The 19,517-nt window shown below is 36.8% G+C and overlaps 1 protein-coding gene across 7 annotated transcripts in view; it reads left to right on the top strand.

Annotated features, from left to right (window-relative positions):
- grm7 (glutamate metabotropic receptor 7) overlaps window positions 1-19,517 on the top strand; it is a 367,182-nt gene that overhangs the window by 163,132 nt on the left and 184,533 nt on the right. For all 7 annotated transcript variants that reach the window (XR_015520998.1, XR_015520996.1, XR_015520997.1 and 4 more), the window contains 1 exon segment: window positions 18,191-18,326. Coding sequence is in view for 3 of the 7 variants with exons in the window: in XM_087302215.1 (XP_087158341.1) it covers window positions 18,191-18,326 (136 nt within the window). In the remaining 4 variants the exon portion in view is untranslated.

Genomic DNA, 19,517 nt, shown 5'->3' with positions numbered 1-19,517 from the left:
AGTGGTCTCCTCTGCACTGTTAATCTTTCCAAGATACACAGAGTCGCTTGTGAATAACAAGAGCAGTGCTTGCATTGCTGCTTGGTTGTGCTGCGTGCCAAACGTCACAGTTATTTCTATTGCTTATTTGCATTCTCTTTTGCACCCGATTCAAAAAGGAATTATGTAAACTCCAATTATGTAAAATATGTCACAAATAAATCCAAAATAAGTGCACTAAGCTAAAAATGGAAAGGTTTTATGTTGTTTATGTACAGCGTTTTGGGGCACAAGAACAGATTTTGTTTTCTAAATGCGACTGTGAATAATAGTGCTGATGTTTAACTCACACATCTATGGTGAACTTCTTTTGGAAAGGAAATAAGTGGTTTGTTAGTGTTTCATAATTTTATCTATAGATTTGGAAATGCTGGGATGTAAAAGGTACATAAATAGGACACTATTATGCAATTTAACCACATACTGTAGATAGAATGGCACAGTGGCTCAATGGTTAGCACTGTTGCCTCACAGCAAGAAGCTCGCTAGTTTGAGTCCCGGCTGGGTCAGTTGGCATTTCTGTGTGGAGTTAGAATGTTCTCCCCATGTTCACGGGGTTTTCCTCCAGGTGCTCCGGTTTTCCACACACAGTCCAAAGACATGTGCCTAAAGCAAAACTAGCCGCACTGTATGAGTGTGTGTGTGAATGTGAGAGTGTATGGGTGTTTTTTAGAAGTGGTTTGCAGCTGGAAGGGCATAAAACATATGTTGATATAGTTGGCGGTTCATTCCGCTGTGGCGACCACTAATAAATAAAGAAACAAAGCTGAAGGAAGGAAAATTTTTTTCTGGAGACATATAGTGGACTTCTATGGAGCTCAGTGGTTTGAACTTAAAAAAAAAAAAAAAAAAAAAAACTCTGCTGTTCCAATGCAGCTTCAAAGGGCTCTGCATGATCTCAGCAGAAGAATAAGTGAAGCCTGGTTTATACTTGTTGTGTCCACTAGTTCGCTTGAGTGCACATATTATTACGGTGTTTGTGGAGGTTCACTTTGGGTGTGTGCGAAATGATTTCGGCTGGTGGAGCGCACAACATTTTTTTGAGACTGGAGCGAACTGTCTGTGCGGTGCACCATTTCATTTAAGTTGAATATGAACCATTTCCAAGAGATTTGTCTGAAACACAAGGTACAGACATCTTTATAATCCATCCATGCTTAGAGATAACCAGATGATCAATAATTCTTGCCTAGAAATTACAACATCCATTGAAAAGTCTTTGTTAAAATGTTTGGAAAAACCTGAGGGATTCATTTGTCAAAAACCAAAAGAGGCAATGGCAAAAGTCACTTGGGTACAGAATATGTTTTCCCACCATTTGTAAGCTTTACACTGATGTATATATAACAATTTTGAATTTATATAACTATTAAGACAATTTAATAGTTACAAAACTGTATTAAGGAACAAATTATTTATTTAATAACTGGAAAAGAATATTTGAACCTCATTGAACATTGGTTTACAATATACTGGTGGCCTGTTTTTTCTAGGTTTTATTAGTGAAAATGGTCTGGAATGATGAAGCATTATTGCTTTTTTGCATAAGTAAAGGATAGAAACTAGCCAAACAGTAATGTGTGAATTGTGCAGTGGGCTAAATCTAAAAAAATATATGTAAAAAAGATAAAAAGGAGTATTTTTTAGTAAGTGTACTTTTTTGCATTTATTCTTACTATAATAAAATTATAATTGTAGAGCAACTCATGTTATTACTATTTTAATAAATTTTCATAAGTAAAACTTTCCGAAATATGAACAAAAGCAAGTGTAACGGAGGCCAGCTGTCAAGTAAGTGCTGTGCAGGTAAACCTCATTCCTCTGACCTCTAAAGGTGCTCCAGTGACAGACACAAGAGGTCATGGTCTTTAGCCTCCCTGGTAGAGCAACCGACTCCCATGCGGAAGGTCACCAGTTTGATACCAGCTCGGAGCGGGTTGGGTGGCATAGGACTGGCAGGGTTATTTTGGTGCCGTGACCTGGATGGCAGTGGGGTTTAGGGTGTGAGTGTAATGGAGGCCAGCTAGTAAGTGCTGTGCAGGTAAACCTCACTCCTCTGACCTCTAAAGCTGCTCTAGCGACAGATGCTAGAGGCTATGGTGTTTAGCGTCCTTGGTAGAGCAACCGACTCCAATGCGGAAGGTTTCCAGTTTGATACCAGCTCGGAGCAGGCTGAATGGCGTAAGACTGGCGGGGTTGCACAAGTGATGCTTCAAAGTTTGATTTTAAGAAAATCTTGAATGGTTATAAACATCTTGATAATCATTTTATAAAGATAATAAAAATAATTTGTTTAATAAACTTCAATAATATTAATGATATGACAAAGTTCCGGAAACTTCCTAATTCTCTGTTTATCCATCAGACTTTCTGGTGGGTTTCTTTTGACTGACTCCTGTTGTTTTAAAGAATATCTCAATGGCGAACTCATCAAGTATAAAAGCCTTGTCCATTTCGTGAGGTGCATGCGCAGTCTACAGAGGTCTGCGAAGCAATGCCAGGCAAAAGTATAAATTTGACTTCAGTCTTGTTCTATCAGTCAAAAAAAGCAAGTTTTTGCAGTAAAAAAAATACAAAAACAAAGGCAATGAGTAAAACAATATTCAAAAAGTATTTTAAGAAAGTAATGAGTGCTGCTGAATACTTAAATTTGGTGCAATTTGGTGAATATGTTTGATCCACATTAAATATTGTCCATTGTATATATTCTGGAAGTTAACTGTTTCTTTAATATTCTCCTCTGAGAGTAAAAAGTTTGGTGATTTTTACATCAAGACAGAGAGACAGAGTTATAAATAAGAAATACAAGTGCACAACCAAAGAAATATGGATCATAACAATGGTGACCTCAAAACCAAAACTGGTTAAGGAAAGCTACATCAATTCATAAAACTATATTTTTTGTGACGATTTAACAACATTCTGACTCAGAATTGTAATTAAATACATTCATTGACCCCAAATTAGTTTATCTGAATAACAAAGGTATAGTAAATAAAAAGTACACACATTTGCAGACAAATTTTTTAACTGTTGGACATTAAAGTCAACTAAAATCATCAGCTAACATATTTGACAGTGCTAGTCAGTGAAATGTCTGTCCTGGAGCCATGTAAATAATAAAAAAAAAACTCTTAGGATGGCATGCTGGCTTAGTGGTTAGCAGTCTCGCTGGTTTGAGTCCCGGCTGGGTTTGCATGTCCTCCTTATGTTGGGATGGATTGCTTGGTGGTGCTTCGGTTTCCCCCACAGTCCAAACACATGCGCTGTAGGATAATTGAATAGGCTAAATTGGCCGTAGTGTATGTGTGCGAATGAGTGTTTATGGGTGTTTCCCAGTACTAGGGCTGGAAGGGCATCCGCTGTGGAAAACATATGCTGGAATAGTTGGCTATTCATTCCGCTTTGGCGACCTCTAAAATAGAGACTAAGCCGAAGGAAAATGAATGAAAAAACTCTTAATTAATGCTAACTGGTATGCAGTTGCAAAGTGATCTTTAGTGAACAGCATTTCTAAAGCAGACTCTCGAAATACAGTAGAGTCTTACTGAATAGCCTTTTTTTCTTTGCCTCGTCTGCATTTCTATAAAACAACCCCATGCACCTTGACGCAAGGTGCCTCAAACGAAGATAGATTGCCCTGATGATCACGCCTGACGCTGTTACAGTGCATAAATATATGTAGTTTGCAAAGTCCACAGACTACGCCATAACAAATTGCCTTTGTTGAGGCACAGTGTGTTTTCTAGGTCAGCACCGCGAATGGATAGTCTAGACTGCGTATTATTGAAGAAAGTCAAAGACATGCTCTCGCAAAAGTTTTGAAGATGATAACTCGTGTCTACAGTGCATTAAGACTCTCTTTAAGATGGAAGACGAGAGCATGTTGGAAGATTTCACCCTACCTGCCTTGCAGCCTTGCAATGATTTGCCTTTGTTACATATTCAATAGAGATTAATTCCAGGCCCATGCAAACAAATTCCCCCCCAAACCACAAATCAACACGCTACACGAGGCCATCTAAGATGATGTTATATCTTGATTGGTTGCGCCATCTTACCAATATACACAAATGAGAAACAGTAGGGGCATCTTATTGGATTTTCGTCCAGCAGGGTATTGGAGTTTTTTTCGTAAGGCCATATGATGGAGAGCTTCTGCGTGGCTCATAGAGTTGCCCTGCAGTTTTAATTACAACCTTGAAGCGGCGAGTTAGCAACTGCGGCCGGATCATTCAAGCTTGCCAGAGTTGAGCCCGTTCCTCAAGGTTGACCTTGTAAGTTCTGACAGTCCGTGTGTAATTTTTAGATTTAGCGGCTCTGGAATGTCGTATTTCTAATAAAGTCGTATTTCAAGCCATTGCGCTCCGGCCCGGTGGAATGGACATGAATTAACCTAAAAATGATTACCTAGATCAATATTTTGTCATTCATAATACTGATAGATTTTTTTTTTTTGCCGTTTATCCTTGAAGTTCTGTCAGCATGGAAGAGGGCCAAGATGGGTAATAACTGGAGTTTTTTATGAGACAGATGTCTGGGATCTTCAAAAATGAGTCCTGATCAAAACCCCTCACACTGTTTTATGACTCACCTTGCATATATGGCTGGCATTGAACATTTTATTGATGGATCGTGGACTGACCCTGTTCAAATCGAACAGCTTTTTTGCAAGGACTTGGAAGAAAGGTAGATACAATACTTTAAAGCTTCAAGCTAATTGTCATTTAAAGGTGTCATCCCAGCAGGCACACAACATCATAAGACGTTAATATTAGTTTCAAGAGTTTACACTTAGCTGATGACTGATTATAAAGCATGTTTGGCATGCTGTCCCAGGAGAGACTCCTGAGCTCATAAGATCCTCGAGCCCGAGGCTTCCTCCTGTTTGCAGGGCGAGAGAGGAGTTTGAGCTCAGGTAGATCTTGAGAACTCCCCTGCTGTAGTAGCTAATGAAAAGATTGCTCTTAAGAGATAACTACTTACTAGGAGCATGTCTAGGGTGCAGATTTGGATTACTCCTCTAACCTAAGTTGCATGTTTTTGGACGTAAGGAATAAACCGGGGACCTAGGGGAAACCCACATGAGCACATGGAGAACGTGTAATCTCCACTCAGAAATGTTGGCTGACTTGGTAAGGACTAGAACCAGTGAGGTTCTTGCTATAAGGCAACAGTGCTAACCATGGGGCCACCATGCCACCCATCTAGGAAAGGAGGAGGAGTAGGGGTGGAAGGGGGGATTCTTCAAAACAAAGATGGCTGTTAAATGGAACTTAGGAACTTATATGACTTGTTGGAGACACCCAAAACCTAAAATATGACCCTTTTAAATGTATATTAGGGGCTTTTTAAGTTGATTGAACATAAACCATTTGGGTTGTTCTGCCAAATATCATAAGATTGACTCAGCTCATTTTAAATAAGTGGATTAAACAAGTAGCAAAAGCCATTTGTTGAGTGAGATTTAAAACCACTTGAGGGTGAGAAAATGAGCACATTTTTGGCTGAACTATCAGTCTAATCCATGCAAAATTAAACTTTAAATACTACACAGTACTAATATGTAAGCACTTTCCTAGAGTTTCTAAGCAGACATCGGTCATCTCTGAGATTAATTGGATCAAAATGTGCCATAACACGAGCCTGAAATAACAGAAATGTCAGCGTGGACCGGGCCGCGGTGATACGATCAGTGGGAAATGGGCTTTTTTGGGGGATTAGAGCGAGATCAATGTGTGTAAGTGAAATCCAGTCGACTCGCTCGCCAGCTTCACTCACAGAGCAGATTAACTCTAATTTTTGGGGCTTAATCTCCTCAATTCACTACTATCGCACAGATATGCTTATTAACCCCCGTCAGTCGTCCATCTCCCTCTATATAACGCTTATATGCTGGATTACGTTCCTCGCAGATTCATTACACAAACACTTGAGCCTTGATCCAGTGGAAGAAGATTAAGGGCCTACTCACACTATGCCATCCGTACCGTGCCCAGGCCCGTTTCCCGGATCGTTTGAGAAGTGTGAGTGCGCTGAATCGCGCTCAAGCACGGTTCACTTGGCCGGCCCTGGCCCGGTTGGAAGAGGTGTGCCTGAGCGCGGTACACTTGGGCTTTGGCGCGGTACGCTTGTGTGTGAGCGCGAAACGCGCCAAAGCCCGAAACCGAAAGCGAGACGTGACTTTTAAGGGACTGTTTGATATGGATTTATTAATCATTCTTACTGTTCAGTGATCGCAAACTGCCGTAGTTTATTAAAGACGCAAACTCCTCACAGCACGCCAGCTGCGCGCCTTCAGCAGACCTCCTCATTCCTGCAGCACGAGAGCTTTGATTGTTTATGAGCGCCAAAAGTGGCGGATCTGTTCGGTAAAATATCTGACTGCGTGTCACGGCATCCCTAAGGACTGTTTGGCGAAATATTTGACTGCATGTCACTGCATAACAAACGACTGAAACGATATAACTAGAGAACTCTCCACTGTGCTGCTGAGTGAGAGAGCGTATGGCAAGCCGTTTTAACATTTAAACCTTGTTCTGACTATCCATAAATATATTTAGAGATATAATTATATATTTTGACATAATTATATATTTTGACAAGTCATTATTATAATTCGACTTGTCAGAATGACAATTAGAGATATCTGCAATTACAATTGTACTAGTACGAAATCAGATTGGAGATATCTGCAAATATATTATGACTAATCATATTCCTCCATTGACTTCCATTGAAAAATATTTGCAGATATCTCTGAGTTTTGACTCGTCAAAAATCCAATTCAAGATATCTACAACTGTAATTCGACTATTAGTAAATTAATTAGAGATATCTTCAAATATATTTGTAAATATCTCTAAATATTACGAATTAAAGACATCTCCAAATGTATGACTAAAAACTCAGTTAGAGATATCTCTAATTACAATTGTGACTAGTCAAAACTCATTTAGAGATATCTGCAAATATTTTTCAATGGAAGTCAATGGAGGAATATGACTAGTCATAATATATTTGCAGATATCTCCAATCTGATTTCGTACTAGTACAATTGCAATTGCAGATATCTCTAATTGTTATTCTGACTAGTCGAATTATAATTATGACTAGTCAAAATATAATTAGAGATATCTCTAAATATATTTATGGAGTCAGAACAAAGATTTGAATGCTAAAAAGGCTTGCCATAGAGAGCGCTTCTGAACAGCGCAGCAGCGATGACGTAAGCGTGCCGAGGCCCGATATGGTGTGAGCGCGGGCCGTCGGGGGAGACGGGAGGGGGGACAAGCGTGCTTTGGCCCGGTTCGAGGCAACTGTACCTAGTGTGAGTACGGCCTAAGAGGAAAGTTCAGCCCAAGGGAACATTTACTCACTCTCATGTTATATTACAAACCTATGAGACTTTTTTTTTTTGTCAGCAAAACACTAACGGTATTATTTGAAGATTGTGTAAGTTGGGGCGTCACGGTGACGCTGTGGGTAGCACAATTTCCTCACAGCCAGAAGGTTGCTGGTTTGAGCCTTCAGTTGGCATTTTTGTGTGGAGTTTGCATGTTCTCCCCATGTTGGTGTGGGTTTCCTCCGGCTAAATTGTCCTTAGTGTGTGTGTGTGTGTGTGAGAATGTAAGAGATAATGGGTGTTTTCCAGTGATGGGTTGCAGCTAGAAGGGCATTGACTGCGTAAAACATATGCTGGATAAGATGGTGGTTCATTCCGCTCTGGTGACCCCTGATTAATAAAGGGGCAAAAATAAAATGATTGAATGATTTGTTATTATTATTATCATTATTGTTATTATTACGACAATGATTATTATGATGATTATGATGATGATGATGATTATTATCATTTGATTGCATATATATATATATATATATATATATATATATATATATATATATATATATATATATATATATATATATATATATATAATTTTAATAATTATAATAATAATTATAATCTTATTATTATTATTATTATTATTGTTGTTAATAGTAGTATTAGTAGGTAGTAGTATTAGTCGTATTATTTTATAATTAGTTTTCCAAATTATGTATTAAAATTCAGTGAGATTAAAAAATAAAATCATTAAAAAAAACTTTTGGTAACACTTTACAATAAGGTTCATTAGTTAATGCATTTACTAAAATGAACTAATAATGAACAACACATGTACGGCATTTATTAATTATAATTGAACATTTACTAATGCATTATTAACATCCAAGTCAATGCTTGTTAACATTAGTTATTGCACCATGAGTTAACGTGAACTAACAATAAACTACTGTATTTTCATTATCTAACATTAACTAACATGAACAAATACAGTACTAAATGTATTATTAATTGTTTGTTCATGTTAGTAAATGCATTAATTAACATTAACTTATGAACCTTATTGTAAAGTGTGACCACTTTTAAAAAATAATAAATTAATTAATTTATTTATTTGTATTTATTTATTTTGCTTAAAACCAACATCTTCCCTTACAAACTTTATTCAAAGTTGAGACTAGATTATGTTTCTAACAACATTAGCAGATAATTGTTCTTGTTAAGCAAAAACCCATTTAATTTTGATTTTAATTTTTCAGAAAACACACTTTAAACGTTATCACAACAAAGTGGGTTTGTGCTTAAAACAGAAATAATTTAGAAAACAAATACTATCTAATAAACGTAAACATATGTATTTTTTCATTTTTTTTTAATTATAACAAGATTAAAACTATCTTCTAACACAGTTAGAACAGCTGACAATATAATTAAAACACATTTTTAACATCTGATATATATATATATATATATATATACTACCTGACAAAAATATTGTCGCCTATCCAAGTTTTAGGAACAACAAATAACTTGACTTTTAGTTGATCATTTGGCATCAGAAGTGGCTAAAGGCAAAGGCCTCTAGATTACGCTTATTTCACCAAAATAGAATATGATCATGCCTTGATTTTGACTAATTTATTTGGACAGTAAGGTCTGACTTTGCTTAGGCATAAGTCTCATCACTAAACAGAAATAATGTCCAGTATAGAATATAAAGTCATGCTGCAGTGGAAACAGAATTAATATTGTGTCTGACTCAATCATGAGTTTGGAGGACTGCATGCCTACATCTCTGCAATGACTCAAATCACTTATTCATAAAGTCATCTGGAATGGCAAAGAAAGCGTTCTTGCAGGACTTCCAGAGTTCATCAAGATTTTTTGAGTTCATCTTCAAAGCCTACTCGTTCATCTTACCCCAGACAGGCTCAATGATGTTCATGTCTGGCGACTGAGCTGGCCAATCCTTGACCTTCTTTGCTTTCAGAAACATTTATGTGGAGGCTGAAGTGTGAGAAGGAGCTCTACACTTGTGAAGAATTTGCCCTCTCCTTTGGTTTGTAATGTAATGGGCAGCACAGATGTCTTGATACCTCAGGCTGTTGATGTTGCCATCCACTCTGCAGATCTCTCGCACGCCCCCATACTAAATGTAACCCCAAACCATGATTTCTCCTTCACCAAACTTAACTGAATTTTGGCTCCATGTGGGTTCCAGTCACTCTTCTACAGTATTTGTGATGATTGGGATGCAGCTCAACAGATGATTCATCAAAAAACATCCACTTTCTGGCACTTTTCCAAATGATCAACTAGAAGTCAAGATATAATTTGTTGCTCTTACAACTGAGATCGACAACAAGACTTTCACCAGGTAGTGTATATAAAAACTAAATGCATGCATCTATAAAAGATTATTATCCAAAATAGTTGATATTTTTTTTATTATCTGCAAAAATGTGATGTTTTTTATAACCCATAGATATTTGTTTAGCTTTTTTTACTCTGTTTATTACATAACCAGCATTTCTCGGCAGAATCGTGAAGCTTCTTCAATTCCCCAATGCGAGTGACCTACCAAACGCTCGATTTACAGAGCTTTTTCCTGTTCTTTCTCAGCATAAACGTGCCGACGTCCTCATATTCGGTGATTTGTGTGAATGGTGGATGTGGGAGAGAGCGGCGTGTTGATGAAGAGCTCCAGTAATTGGCTCTTTTGGAGCTTGTTGATGTTCGTCTTTTCATCGCGCTGCTTCAACAGCCATCAGACGCATAAATGTTGGAGATTCCAGACTCTTCCAGCCATTAGAGGCTAATTTATGCCACGCGGATGTAGAGAGAGTGTTTAAATCAAACACAGAAATGAGGATCTACTCAACAGCAGCAATCAGACGCAGGTGAACATCCACACTGAGAGACTGGAGAATATGGGGAGAAGTGATGCTCTGGAAAATGTGCTTTCTGCCTTTCTTATACACTGAAAAAACAAAAGATTATTGGATTTACAATTGGTTTTTTTTCCTCTTTTCTTGAATCATTCAATATGAATCAGTTTGAAAGAGTCAATTTAAATCAATTGTTTTGAATCAACCGGTATGAATCAGTTTGAAAAAATACATTTAAATTAGTCACTTTAAATCATTCGGTACGAATCAGTTTGAAAAGGTCTATTTAAATCAATTGTTTTGAATCATTTGGTATGAATCAGTTCGAAAGAGCCAATTTAAATCAGTCTCTTTGAATTACTTAATATGAATACGATATGAATCGATATGAATCAGTTTGAAAAAATATATATTTAAATCAGTCACTTTGAATCATTCGATATGAATCAGTTTGAACAAGTACATTTAAATCCGTCATTTTGAATAATTCGTTGTAAATCATATTAAAAGAGTAAATTTAAGTCAGTCACTTTTAATCATACAATATGAGTCAGTTTGAAAAGGTCTATTTAAATCAATTGTTTTGAATCATTTGGTATAAATCAGCTTGAAAGAGTCAATTTAAATGAGTCACTTTGAATTATTCGGTATGAATCAATTTAAAAGAGTCAATTAAAATCAGTCACTTTGAGTCATTCGATATGAATCAGTTTGAAAAAATAAATAAAATCTGTCACTTTGAATTATTCGATATGAATCAGTTTGAAAGATTCAATTTAAATCAGTCACTTTGAATCTTTCGGTATGAATTAGTTTGAAAAAATACATTTAAATCAGTTATTTTGAATCTATTTATATGAGTCAGTTAAAAAGAGTTAATTTAAATCAGTCATTTTGAATCATTCGATATGTATCTGTTTTAAAAGAGTACATTTAAATCAGTCACTTTGAATCATTTGATATGAATCAGTTTGAAAGAGTACATTTAAATCAGTCACTTTGAATCATTTATTATGAATCAGTTTGAAAGAGTACATTTAAATCAGTTACTTTGAATCATTCAACATGAATCAGTTTGAAGGAGTACATTTAAATGAGTCACTTTGAATCATTAAATATGAATCAGCTTAAAAGAGTCAGTTTAAATCAGTCACTTTGAATCAGTCATTTTGAATCAGTAAGACTATCAGCCAGTGCCGTTATTTTTTGGCTTGATCTGGAAAGCTGATTTCAACACAAATAAAAGTAAACTATATTTAAACAAACTTAATGGTATTTATTTTTTTTAATTCTGAAAATCTCGTTATCTGAGTTGTAGTTGTGAGGTGTGCTGGTTTCTGCTGGAGATGGACTGACAGAGGCTTTATGGATGTGAATAACAGCGTTGGCCTTGAGAAATGTCAGAGTCCTGCTTTTACTTTATCGGATCTGTTGACTTTTATCTCTGTGAGCTTGTTCTGTCAGCAGCTCTTAAATCTGAGAGCAGCTTCAGGCTCAAGAACATGAGCTGTAAAACATGCAGAGCCTCACCTGACGTCAGCCCACATCTATTGAGTCATTCACAAATATTGATTAATTTTCTTTTCGGCTTTTTCCCTTTATTAATCTGGGGTCGCCACAGCATAATGAACTGCCAACTTATCTAGCATATGTTTTACGCAGCAGATTCCCTTCCAGCTGCAACCCATAACTGGGAAACACCCATATACTCTCATTCACACATTACATTATATTATATTATTATATTATATTATGTTATATTATATTATCACCATGCAATTTTTCATCTGTTCCGTGTCTCTTAATCCATTTCCCAGAATGCCACAGTTTTTCTCTACAACACACGCATAGAAAATCATTTTGCAATGGCAGAGTCACAGGTTTGCACACACTGCAGAAAATGCCTTCAGATTAGAGCCTCTTTCTCCACAAACAACAACAAAGGTGTTTGGTTTCAAGCTTTTAACAGCATTAGCATTGACGTAGCTGGAATTTCTCCCCGTGCAAAACTGGCCAAAAGGGTATTTCAGGTGCAAAATTAGTGCTGCGGATAAACAACGGTGAAAAAAACAAAACAACAAACAAACACACTTCGCAATATCCCGACTCAAAGAACACCAGTGTCGAAAGGGTCCCACAAAACAAAAGCACAAAGAGCGGGAAACAATGGCTGGATTACATTTGAGAGATTTCACGGCGCGCCGTATGGGGGAGAAATACCGTCATGATCCGCATACATTGTCAGCCCGCATTGTGTGTTTTCCAAGGCATGCTGGGATTGAAAGCCATGGCTAAGAGGGATTTAATTATAATTGGTGTCTGCAGGGCCTGTCCATGTCAATTTACCCAGAGTCTCGCCACTCGCTGACATGCTTCTGAAGATACTAATTGGTCAGTTAACATTAGTTGACAGATCAATTAAACGGCATTAACTCAACTCGAAAGGCCGGAAACAGGTGCTGTTTTTTTTGGACTTCCTTTTCTTGTAGTTTAGTTTGATGGTGCAGAACTGCAGGAAGTGACATGAGTGCGTACGTTTTTGGTTGTGCGAAATTGATTCTCAAAAAGGAATTATGGCCCAGCAGACACACATCATCATAAAGATGTTAAAATACGGTTAGATTTAGGTCACCAGCGTCTACGGTTACTTTGACGGCCATTAATGACGTGAAATGACAAACGTCATGATATTTGATTGATTTTAGGTTGTGTTGAAAAGTGAATAAAATCTAACTTCGAGACAACATCTTCAACCGATGTCTTATTGACATAAAGTACTGACATTTATTCGTCAGATATGGCAAACAAAATACGTCTGATAGATGTCCTAGTGGTAACCTATGGGATCAAATTCTTACATAAAGTATCATGGTCGCGGATAGAAAAACAATATACGTAAATCTGAAAATACTGCATCGGATTTCAATTTTGATTTAAGCTCATTATCTTTAGGTACACAACCTCATTGTTTCTTATTCTATGCTTAATTCTCGCACATTACGCATAGTTTTTCACATTATAATTTTACATGCAATATTTTTTTTTTTATCTGTGACTAAATCAAAGTGACAAAGTGACTAAATCAAACGTCGAGCTAACATCTTAAATTGTCATATTGATGTAAAATACTGACATTTATACGTCAGGTATGGCAACCAAAATCCAACGTCTAATAAACGCCATAGTGGTAAAGTATGGGATTAACTTCCCGCCTAAAATAATGCAGTTTTGCACTGTAGTTAGAGGGCGTGGCCGAGAGCCGTGGGAACGGAGTGAGGCCACCGCATAAGTGGATACACCTGCTGTGCGCACCTGCCTCGAATCCCACGGAAGGAGCTCTGGACCATAAAAGGAGGAACGATGGCAGAGGAAGCCGAGAGAGGACCAGGCCCGGACATATTTTACTTTTGCTTTCAGTTTGACGGCAGTCTCCGTGAGGAGCTGCCGTCCGTTTGTTTTGGTTTAGATGGCAGTCTCCGTGAGGAGCTGCCGTCACGGTTATTAATAAATATTTTAAAACTGCGTCGGTTCTCCGCCTCCTTCTTCCCGGCGTCCAAAGGGCCGTGAGCTTCATTACATGCACATTATAATTTTACATGCAATGTCAAGCTGTTACATCATTTTGATTTTACATGATTTTAGGTTGTGTTGGAAAGTGACCAAAATCAAACGTTGAGCCAACATCCTAAACTGTCATATTGATGTCAAATACTGACATTTATTCGTTAGGTATGGCAATCAAAATCCAACGTCTGATCGACGTCATAGTGGTAAAGTATGGGATCAACTTACCGTCTAAAGTATCATGGTCACGGATAGAAAAAATAATGCACGTAAATCAAAATATTGACATTGTGTTTAAAATTATAAAGCCCAAAAGCGAGAACTAAATGCAGAATAAGAGACATCGAGGTCGTGTACCTAAAGAAAATGAGCATGAATCAAAACTGAAAATTTGTTTTGACAAAATAAGAGTTTTTTACATGCATCGTTTTTTTATTCGGGACTGCGATGCATTAGACAGGAATTTGATCTTAAGTAATGTCCACACAATGTCAAGATGTAACATCATTAGATCAGACATCCCAAGTCTTCCGGAAGTTGCGGGGAGTCTCCGGCAAATGCATAGAGACTTCTGCATGCCCGCAAACGAGTAATAATCTCCCAGAAATCAGAAATCAGAAGTCTCCCTTCCAGTCCTCAAATACGCCTCCTCACCCCTTCTCACTGCATCCCTTCTCGATCTTCAGGCACAGTGCAAACTCCGACGATGGACACTGATGTCAGCCTGATGTTGGGTTCTGACATCAACCCGATTTTTATTTCCAACCAAAATGCAATGTCCCACAACACTGTGCTACAACGCCAATCATGTTGACATCCTGTGCCTGCTAGGGGACTTGTGAGTTGATCTGTTTGAATCATTCCGATGAGTTGTTGAATCAGTATGTTATTTCTTTTTATAATTTTTGGGTTTGATTTGTAAACAAATGATTCAGTTGAGTCATTCTAATAAATATTGAATATGTGATTGAAAAAGAGTCATGTATCCTCAAGTGAATTCTGCTTCACCAAGTAAGATTCATAATCAAATGACTCATATGAGCTGCTTCATTTAATCGGTCTTGGTATGTTGATCATATTTTTTAATAATCATTTAAGTTGAAAAAGAATCATGGACTTGTGTGTTGGTCAGTTTGAATTGTTCTAATGAGATAAAATCCTACATAAAAGATGACCCTTACACAAATGACTCAAATGAGCCGTTTATTTTACGATTTGGTCAAAGTGATTTATGTACTCAAAAGTTAGCCAACTTGAATCATTCAAATAAATCAGTAAGTGTCATGCTTTTTACCATGTTTCCAACCATTTGGAGTGCAGGGGTACATTTTGTGACTTTTGAATGACCAATCTAGACCACATTAGCATTTTTGCATTTGAAACAGAATAAACAAGACTTTATCTAACATTCACTGTGCTCCATGGGATTCATGGGGGTCTCAGAAGGGTAAACCAGTGTGAGTTTCCCCAATGAATGCTCCAGATAACGAGAAAAAAAGTCCCATGTCAAAGTACACTGTGCAGCGAACGGGAACAGAAAAGCCTGTCTGTGGGATTTTCATGTGGACTTATGCCAATTTTGGGGCCTCTCTTTTCACAAAAGCCAGTGCATTGAAGCGACTGCCATGAGTTTACATCGTTTGTCTGTCTCTTTTTATCACATTTCCAATCTTCCGATGCCACGCTCATAAAAGCGCCACTCCAGGGCATCGGGCACAGACTCAGATATTGATGTTGGCCATCTAATAAATAACCAGAGAGATTTGGAGTCGTCATCAACCTGCAAACTGTATATATAAAAAAAGAGGAAGCCATATTTCACTTTCGCTTACATAGCTGCCAAGAAGCTTTGGGATTTTGTTGTTGCTAAGCAGAGTGATTCTGTCTATCACGTCGAATATTCTTATATCCAGTGGGCAAATGTCCCGAAAATGGGTTGGTATGAGAGAGTGACATTTCCCATTTCATATCCGCTTCATAACCTGCAGAAGCGCTGATGGATTTTGACATATCCTAACACTTTTCTTTAGCAGAGCCGCATAAGACCTTTTCTCCGTGATTTTCATCGAGAATTTGCAGAGACGTAATTTGCCTTGGTCTGTGGTCATTGTCATGGACCCAATTTTATAGATATATTATAGGTTATATATATTATAAGTTTTATAGAGATTTTAGATATACATCATTTGGGTGATCAGTTATAGTTTATATTAGTATATTCGTATATATATATATATATATATATATATATATATATATATATATATATATATATATATATATATATATATATATATATGTATAACATTTGGGAACTGTGTTGAAATGTTTTATTGCAATACCCGTTAAATAATAGGTTCTGTTTAGGTTGGCAAAAAGTATCCCTGCAACATTCTGGGAAGGTTAGTTTATGGTTATTACGTAGAACCAATTATATAGATCTTAGTTTTTTTTTTTTAAGATATATATCATTCAGGGAATGTTAATTAATTAGTTTATAAAAATGAAATAATGGGAAAATACAAACATACAAATGGCCATGTGATGATAGGTTGTCTTTAAAAAAAATTGTATACTTTTGTGTATATATATATATATATATATATATATATATATATATATATATATATATATATATATATATATATATATATATATATATATATATATATATATATGTATATGTACATATCAGTGCTGTCAGAACTAGTGTGTTACCGTATGCGATTAATTTGAAATATTGAACATGTAAAAAAAAATTAACATAATTAACACAGTTTTGCAGTTTTTTCCTGTTGTGGTCGATGTATGTTTAACGTGCAAAGAAATATGGTTAAGAGCAAGGAAGCGTTTTTAGAAGGAAAGTTTCAGTATAAAACTATTAATGTTGCATCATTAGGCTATCCTGCGTTTCCTCCAGAGTTTCATCTAATTTCGTGTGTTTCATTTTTAATCTTTCGACTTTTGTTTTAATGGAATTTGATACCACATGCCGGATAGAATGAAAAACCTCTGCATTTTGTGATTCGGGTGGTCCTTTAAGGTAATCAAAAATCACTGTTTACATGGTAGATTCTTAACAGGAGTATTATCTTAATCATATTAAAATCGGAAGTATTGGTGTCTATACAGCACTTCAATAATGCGACTGAACTAATTATACTCCACATGCCTTAATTCGATAAGTGTTAACGACGGTTATGGCTGTAAGCATAATCTAAAGTGCTATTACATCGTATGTTATATGTAGGCCCACACGGAATCCACACGGATTGTCCGCAGATTTTTAGCTCATCATTAATTCAGTTTATTTCCTTGAGTAAAAGTGTGTATATCTATATTTATTCAGTTTTTAAATTAATCACAGTATTATTATTGACTAACGTGAACATGTTTTATCTGATTTATGTGCATGCAGTTTGTACAGTAATATTTTCTGTCTTTTAGTCGATATATTATTTCAGACTTGCTTTTTGTTTACCAAAGAAAGAGAATTTAGTTGGATTGGCATTTTCAACATTAAATAAAAGTTAAAAAGATATAATTTTTACTTTACAAATTAAGGTTTTAGTTATGATACTCCTAAAATTATTCAGCAGAAATCCACAGATTTTTACCAAAATTCTTAGCAGAAAAAGCAAAATACTTCCGCAGATTCCATCTGGCCCTAGTTATGAGCTGTGGTTAATGCGTGTGGCTGCAGTTGTAGCAGCTTCTACTTTGGAACGTGGCAACCCTTGAACACCTGTGAAGAAAAAAAAGACTGTTACATCACATTCACCTGCCCCAAATGAGTGACACTCAACTCTGAAGCCAGCCTGTTAGGTGTGTGCAAAACACTTGGGCCCAGTTTCACAAACAGCGCTTAGATTAAGCCAGGACTAGGCCTTAGATCATTTAGGCTGTTTAAGCCACATTTATAAAATGACCTTAGAAATATATATATTACTGGTGTGCACCTGGAGACAAATTAAAATGACCCCTATCTGCAGGTTATTTTGAGTTGGGACAGCTCAAACATGCAATTTAATCTTGACTAGCCTTAAACCTTGTTTGGGTAATCGGGGGTAAATGTGTGGCTCTAACCCAGTCCTGCCTACAAACTTCATTGCTAAATTCAGCCTCATGCATGCATTGCTGGGTGTGTTCATCTGTACCATTAGTATGTACCTGAAATCTGCATATAAGGTGTTAATGGATTTCTATCCCATTTATCAAACTCATAACTGAGAAGAGGACCACACTTCACTCTAATATAACACTGGGACACTTTGAGCCAGATTTGAATTGGAATCTATTTGTGTTGATCTTCTCTCTCTCTCTCTCTCTTTCTCTCTCTTTCTCTCTGCAGGTGGAATCTGCATCGCTCAGTCGCTGAAGATCCCTCATGACCACAAACAGGGAGATTTTGACAAGATCATCCGACAGCTCCTGGAGACGCGTCATGCCCGCGCGGTCATTATTTTCGCAAACGACGAAGATATTCGGTAAGCTAGCTGACAGCCCCTAGAAGAGAAACAGGCCTACAATACATTCAGGTTTCAAACAATTAATTGCTCCCTTTTGAGCTCCAGAAAAAGAAGCTCCCGATGACAACAAGTCAATACTCTACTGGCCCGAAAGCTATTACTTATTAAACTCAAGGGTCCGTTTATATCTTGTTTTGGCAGATAAGCTAATCTCATGAGGGTATCGATTAATAGCATCAACATGTCACCTATCAGACTATTGCTATTTGGTCATTCATACACAATGAGAATGTTACTGTTGCTGTAGAGCTTTAATCAGCATGTTTACATGCACTCTTAAATGCTAATATCTCGCAAAAATCTGATTATTAAATGACATATTGTCCTGGTTTACATTTAAACCAATGACCTGGTAATGTGAGTGCCCTATGTTTACAAGACATTATTAATAATTCAGTTTATTTCCCTGTAGTGATGTCAAGTCTACATAGAAATTTGGTACATGGCAATATATGCAAATCACATATACGATATTGAAATTGATGTTTGTATTTCACAGATACAGTTGAAGTCAGAACTATTTGCCCACCTGAGTTATTTGCCCCCTTGTATATTTATTCTTCATTCATTCATTCATTCATTCATTTTCCTTCGGCTTAGTCTCCACTTCAGAGGTCACCACAACAGAATAAACCACCAACTATTCCGGCTTATGTTTTATGAAGCGGATGCCCTTCCAGCCGCCACCCAGTACTGGGAAACATTTATTTAGACACACACTCATATACTAGGAACAATTTAGTTTATTCAATTCCCCTATTGCGCATATGTTTGGGTTGTGCGGAAAACCGGAGCACATGGAGTAAACCCATGCCAACATGGGGAGAACATGCAAACGCCACACAAAAATGGCAGAAGAAACAATATTATAGGAAATGCTGTGAAAAAAAATCATGATCTATTAAAATTTGGGATCAATCCAGTGTCTATAAAAGGTTTAATGGAATAACCGCTAGATAATAGGTTATCTTTAGGTTGCCACAAAACCCTCCCTGGAACATTCTGTAAGGGTTAGTTTATGGTTATTTTAACAATGTTTTGCAAGGCACGTTTAAATTTCAGTGTCACAAAAACATTGAATATATTGATGGATTTTTTTTTCCTACCCTAAAATGTTTGTTGCCAATCTGATTTCACCAAGTAGGATGT

The sequence above is a fragment of the Danio rerio genome, chromosome 22 (genome assembly GCF_052040795.2).
Source record: "Danio rerio strain M-AB ecotype USA chromosome 22, GRCz13ab, whole genome shotgun sequence".
Lineage (NCBI taxonomy): Eukaryota > Metazoa > Chordata > Actinopteri > Cypriniformes > Danionidae > Danio > Danio rerio.
This window is presented reverse-complemented; position numbering and strand designations above follow the sequence as displayed.